This window comes from Apteryx rowi, unplaced genomic scaffold (genome assembly GCF_003343035.1).
Source record: "Apteryx rowi isolate R43461 unplaced genomic scaffold, aptRow1 scaffold_307, whole genome shotgun sequence".
In the NCBI taxonomy this organism is placed as follows: Eukaryota; Metazoa; Chordata; class Aves; order Apterygiformes; family Apterygidae; genus Apteryx; species Apteryx rowi.
Genome location: NW_020449497.1, coordinates 967,542 through 974,092, shown reverse-complemented (window position 1 = coordinate 974,092; position 6,551 = coordinate 967,542). Strand labels below are relative to the sequence as shown.

Genomic DNA, 6,551 nt, shown 5'->3' with positions numbered 1-6,551 from the left:
CGGTAGCCAGGATCGGCCCCGTGCGACTCCCACCCGGGGACGGCGGGGAGCAGGGAGCGGGAGCCATCCCATCCCGTCCCGGGTGTGATCCCACTCGGCGATGAAACCCATGTCCTAGGGCCCGGCGTAGAAAGGAGCAGCGCTGCCGCCGTGGAAGGGCCGCGCGGCCGTTTCCTGCCCAGTCCGGCGCGGGAGCCAGCGCCGGAGCAGGGCGGCGCAGCGCAGGTGGAGGCGGCACAGCGTCGCGCCTTGGTGGCCCGTGCCCTGGCGTCCCTGCCGGGGAAACCTCTTCCGAGCGGAGCCGCTCCACCGCCGCCGCGTCCCTGCGGGAAGGAGGGGCAGGGAGCGCGGGCGCCCGCCCTCCCGCTCCGCCTTGACGCCCGGCGGGCTCTGCCTCCCGCAAGGGCTCCGGGGATGGTCCCGCTCGCYGCCTGACTCACGCCTCTCGCACGCTGCTGCATGTCTCGTCACGAGCCCTCTCCACTCCCTGCAGGCCTGGACGGTGAATTTAGTTGCGATGGAGACCGTGTCCCTGGAGCACCAGATCCAGAGCGTGCAGCGACACATCGCCTTCCTGAAGAAGGAGCAGATGGAGCTGCTCCACGACCTGCACCTCGAGATCCTCCGCCTGCAGAAGCACTGCTCAGGTGAGCGCCCCGGCCGCCGCGGCGCTGCTCAGGGCTCCCGCCCGCCGAGCTCGGGAGCGCCGCGCGCGCGAGCTGCGAGCCCAGGGGCGCTTCCCTTCCCGCGAGGCGGCCGGGGCTTTCCAGGGCTCCCGCGCCTGCCGGGGACGAGCGTGCCTGGCCCCGCACCACGCAGGCAGGTGCGTTTCACGGTGGCCGGTCGCCCTGGCGGCTGCAACGTGACACCCGGACGGGGCACCCGGCGTCTCGCCACCGGCTCGCGCGCCCTGACACCCTCCCCAGCGCCCCGGGGTGCAGCCGGCGCGCGCGGCACAGCCGGGTCCCATGGTCCCGGGGCCAGTCGCATGACGGTAAGTGCCGCAGGGGGGGTCCCCGCTGGCCTCGTGGAAACAAGCTCAAGAGCTTCCTCCCTGGAGGCCGAGAGGGCCTGGAATAACCTGAACTGTGTGTGGGGCTCAGAGCCGGTCAGCCGCCAGCAGCACAGGGACCGGCACAGGCAGCAAAGCTCTCAGCCGAGCCCGGCACGGCCCGCRGAGCCGACGCCGCGGTGCCCTGTGCTGCTCCAAAGCCGGGGATGCCGGGCCTGGCCCGTCCGCCCCTCCGGCTCCCGCGCGCCCCCGCCGGCGTCCGCCCCCGAAACACGCYGCTGCCATCCCGGCCGGGCCACGCTGGGGCCACCAAACCCCGTCTCCCTAACGCCCTCGGAAACCGTTTCTCTGCAAACGCAGCAGCCTCCGCGGCAGCTCCCTTCAGTTGACGCACGCTGCAGAGCCGGAGCAAATGTTATCCTGGCCGTCAGCCGGCCGAGCCCGCGATAGAACAGGAGCATGTGCCATCATCCGTCGTTGAAAACCTCTTCCTCGGTTCTCGCTCTGTGCTGGACCACTTGTGAGAGGGGACGAGCCCCTCGTCCAGCGCCCCGCGGGCAGCGCTGCTCTCGCGTCTGCGCTCACACTCCCGTCCCGCGGGAGACCGTCGCCGGCCTGGGGAAAGGGAAGGATACCGGCGTTAGCTAGCGGGATGGGATGGTCCTGCCTTGTCCCCCACCGCCTGCGCCCGCAGAGGTATTTTGGTTATTGAAGTGTGAAACCAGCTTCTGGCTGCCAGGGCGCGGAGCACGGTGTGGCACGGCRCGGCATGGCACRGGGTAAGACCTGCGCGCACGGTGTCCAGCCCGGCGCCGCGAGAGCGGAGCGCTCCTGAGCAGGCCGCGCATTGCTGGATCCACCGCTCCCGGCACTCCACGGCGGCTCCGCAGGGAGGAAGCAATCAGCACGGCTGGCCGCTGGCGTTTCCGCCCCGCGCGCCTCCTTCCCCCGAAGACGGCTGCGGGGCCGGGGCAAACAACCTGCCCCCCGGGACCCCCCGCCCCGCGCTCCGATCYGCTCCCGCTTGGGCCCTCGCTCACAGCAGCAATTCAGCAACGGCTAATTACTCGTCGTCTTCCAGCTCCTCTCCCTCCCCGATTCCCAGGAAACAAAGACACATCTGCACTGATAAAACCGTCTGGTTCTTCCCATCCCTTCCGAGCTTTTGTCGCTCGGCTTCATTGTTTCTTTTAATAGATTCAGCTACAGCCTCTGCAGCTCTGCGCGACAACCGYGCTCGCGGGCCGGCATCAGGCTTAGTGCTTTGAGTCGCCCGGCAGCAGAAAGGACCCCGTTCGTAGCTAGGTGCCAGAGATYGCCTGCTCCCGCCCGGCCAGGCGGCAGCACTGTCCTGCCAGGGGGAGCCGCGTCCTCCTCYGCGCGGCCGGGAATCCTGCGGCCTCTTCGCGTGGGGAGCGGCGGGGGCAAAACCCGTCTGGTTTTGAGATGAGCCGGAGAAAGTTTTGAATGCCGCGGCAGGTTTTGCACCGGAGAGCAGAACTGCTTTTCGGCGCTGTCCCCCCGCAGGAGCCTCCGGGGTGGCAGGCTGAGGAGCAGCGTGGGCGGGTTTCGGGCAGCAAAGYGACCTGGGTTTTGGGCAGCAAAGCGATCTGCTTGCCTACGATTCTGCGGCCCCAGGACTGCTGCCTGCGAGCACAGCAAAACATTTCATTACGGGCAGAAGCCTGCTGGACACCCGGCAGCCAGCTGAAGCAACCTGAGCAGCGCCCTCGCAGGAGCCCCTTACCCACAAGGGCTTCGGGCCACAGGGAGCAACGGGAACGGGAAGGGAATGGGAAGGGAACCGCCACATGCCGAGCTCCTGCCAGACCCTCCGAAGCCGTGCAGCCGTGCGCCACCTCGCCACCGGCACAGGATGAGGGACRGCTCGGCTTTACGGGGCAAACGCCGCGGCCCACGGTCGGGGTCCAGTTCGGAAGCTGACCCCGGAAAACCCTGCAGCCCGGCATCTACGGCCAGAGGTTTAACAGGCAGATAAATGAAGCGAGGAGCAGGATGGTATGATTCATTTACTGGAATGAATCTCACATTACAGAGGAAGGTTGGCTTTCCTCCCGCTCCCATTTTCATCTGCAGGGTATAAACACAGCAGAAAWAGCACTGGGTCCTTCCTGACTCCTGTTTTTCTCCTGCTGCTGGAAGAGGAGCCCGGTTCTGGCGGCAGCAATCAGCACGCTCACCCGGGTTCGCAGCAGAGCAGAGGGGGAGGCTCGCGCGGGAGGCCGAGCGCTGGCTTTTCGGGAGGAAATCCCCGAGGCGGCGCGACGGGGGCTGAGCGGAGGCTGCAAGGTGCCRTGCGCTGCCCGTCCCTCCGCTCTCCCCCGCGCCTGCCCAGAGGCGCCCCGCRTCCGGGCGCTGGCCCCCCTGGGTGAGCAGTCCCAGCCGGACCCCCTCGAGTTCCCGGCCRCTGGCCGAAGGCGCTGGGAGGTTTGCCAAGGAGGATTTGGTGCTCCGGGAGCACAGCAGCATCCTGCCTYGGCACACGGTGCAGCGACAGGGACATCCTGCTGCGCAGTTTGCCGAGAAAAAGAGATGGGTYGGGAAGCAGCGGATTGTGAAATGCTTGGGATGGCGGTTGACACTTTGGGCTATTTTCAGTCCATCGCTCTGCTCTTTGTCCTCATTTACAGCACTCAAAACGGTTCAGCAACTCTCTTAAAAAAAGCAAAGGGCCTCGTCAGTGAAAGGACCCCCCTCCCTGCCCGACGGGGCAGCACCTGCACTTATTGCACCYGGGGGCAAACTGCCCTTTCCAAGGCCAGAGCTCAGGCTGCTCGAGAGCACGCAAGCCGCCAGGAACGTTTGCTTTGGGGGTGCTCCGGGACGGCCGYGCGCGCCGGGGCTGGGCGGAGGAGACGCGCCACCGCCACCAGCRCGGGAACGTGAAGGACCGGGGCCAGGCATGGGGATGGGGACGGGGCTGCTGCTTCCTAACGGCGCCTGGTCTCTCTTCCAGAGCTGACCCACGACCTTGAACTCAAAGAGCTGGAAGCCCGCCAGCAAGGTAAGGCCGCCCGCTTCCGCCTGCCACGGGGTGAGCGTTGTGCTGCGGGGGGCGAGGAGCGGCAGCCGGGGGCCAGCGGGGCCGGGGCGTCCCCTGGGGGGTCCCCTGGGTGTCCCCCGGGGTGACATGGCCCTCACACTCAGGGGACAGGCAGGGTGGGGAAGGGGCTGCAGCTGGGAAGTCAACGCGCGCGATTCACAGTCGTTAAGCGGCGATTTAAGGCACAGCCGCCTAGAGGGCTTTGCACCCGGCTGGTTTGCTGCCTCCAACCCTTCACCCAGAGCCCRGGAGCAAGCGGTGGCTTGCGAAGCCCTGAGCCCCAGCAAGAGCAAACAAGGACGTCAGCGGTTTCCCCCGGCTCCCCTCACCTATCTGAACTGCCCTGATTGCAATCAAGAGGCTCATTCAGAAGATTCCCCCACTGCTCCGCCTTCATCACACAATCAGTTTTGTCCACAAAATAATCTTCCRCGCTCCAAAATAAGGGGGGGGTGGGTCTCGGTGCACAAAAAAGCATCGGCAAGCTCCAGGCAGGATCCCCGTGGGCTGGGAGCAGAGCCACGAGCGGCCAAGGAGCATCTCACCCCCAGCCCTGCTCCTCCCAGCCTGGCTGCGGCGAGGGCCCCTGGAGCCCGCCGGCCTCAGGGAGCCGCTCCGGAGGCTGCCTCAGCCCTGGGGTGTGTGTGTGTGTGTGTGCATACACAGGTGCGCACACGTGCACACATGCATGCATACACAGGTGCAGACACACATGCACACACATGTGCACACATGCATGCATACACAAGTGCAGACACGTGCACACATGCACGCATACATGCACGCACACACATGTGCACACATGCATGCATACACAGGTGCATGCACACATGCACACATGCATGCACACATGCATACACACACGTGCACACATGCATGCATACAGGCATGCACACACACATGCATACACAGGTGCACACACATGCACACATGCGTGCATACACATGTGCGCACACACGTGCACACATGCATGCATACACAGGTGCAGACACACATGCACACACATGTGCACACATGCATGCATACACAGGTGCAGACACACGTGCACATATGCATGCATACATGTGTGCACACACACGTGCACAGGCACGTGCAGCCTGCCGTGCCCTGCCCGCAGCCCTGACCCCGGGCAGAGCCCGCCGGGCTGGCGCCGAGCCGGCCACGTTGGGCAACCTGCGGGGCTGCAGTCTCTGCCCGGGGCCGGGGCCAGGTGGGCGCAGAGCGGCCGCAGGGCCATGCTTGCCCCCGYGCTGCAGCGCAGCCCCACCGGGGCAGGCAGTGGCTGGTCCCACGGCGGCGGCCAGGGCTCTGCGCCTCATGGCCACCCCTGGCCCCGGCCCGGGCACGTCCCCTCCTGCGCTGCCGCACAGAGGAGGCCCCAGCGAGCCGGGCACGGCGCGGAGCCTCCTACCGCAGCCGAGGCAATTGCACAGATGCATCCCGGCCCCTTGATCCCACCGTCAGGAAAAATACCCGTTATCCGCATCTGCCACGCTCCCTTCCCTGCTCCCACCCTCAGGAGCAGCTCGCAGCCGGCCAGGGACGGCGGCACGGTGCCTGGGCGGCCGCGGCCAGCAGAGGATGCTCTGGGAGCAGCCCGGCTCCTCTTCCTCCCTCGCTGGGCGGCAGCGGTGGCCCGTCCTCGCTCCGCCGGGCCAGGCAGGGCTGCTGGAGCGGAGCCCAGGTGGGCACCCTGCCCTCACCCACTGCGCCCGGGCCCCCGGGAAGCGCAGCGCTCCGAGCTCCCTGCCGGGCCGGCAGAGCCCAGGAACGGCCCTGCTGCTGCCCGGGAGCCCCAGCAGTCCGGCCGCAGCCTAACCGGAGAGGCCACCAGTGACGGCTCCTGCACGCCGCGCGGGTGGCAACTGCTCTGCGCAGCTGCCGCCCGCAGGGTCTCATTGCGAGGCGTTTCCCCTCTGCAGGAGGCGCTTTGGTCACGCRGCTGCGCAGCTGCTGCGAAGCGTGCCGGGAAGAGCAGGGATGGCTCAGGGCAGCGCCAGCACGCCCGGGCACGTGCGYGAGCGCGGGCTGCCACGCCGCCCTCGGCGCCCCGGGACGGCCGCACTGAGCGTCCACTGGCCCCGCGCTGCGCCCCGGCCCCCCATGTGCCCGGCAGAGCCCCGGGCGGTGGCGGGATTCGGGAGCTGCTTGGCCTTTCCTATACACCGTGGATACACGTGCGCGTTGCTCCCGCGGCTCTCAGCCGAGCGTTGCGTCGCGCTGGCGCCGCTAACTGCTCGCTTTGCCCGCAGACGCCCTCGACCAGGAGCTGGAGCAGCGGTGCCGGGCGATGGAGGCCCGGCTGCAGGAGAAGGAGCAGGACAACGCGGAGCTGCGGCGGGAGCTGCGGCACAAGGAGTCGCTGGTGGCGGCGCTGCGCTCCAGCCTGCGCACCAAGGAGCGCACGTTCCTGGAGGAGCTGAAGCGCCGGAGCCACCGCGCCACCGTCCTCGACACGGAGCTGCAGAAGCAGAC

At 67.7% G+C, this 6,551-nt stretch overlaps 1 protein-coding gene across 1 annotated transcript; it reads left to right on the top strand.

The window, feature by feature from the left end:
- Nucleotides 1-238: 238 nt before the first annotated feature.
- Nucleotides 239-6,549, top strand: CCDC92B (coiled-coil domain containing 92B; the record flags this gene model as incomplete). Its single annotated transcript, XM_026070219.1, has 3 exons — nt 239-647; nt 3,990-4,037; nt 6,329-6,549. Coding segments are annotated over exons 1-3 (399 nt in total), but the record flags the coding sequence as incomplete, so codon positions are not given.
- Between the last annotated feature and the right edge of the window lie 2 nt (nt 6,550-6,551).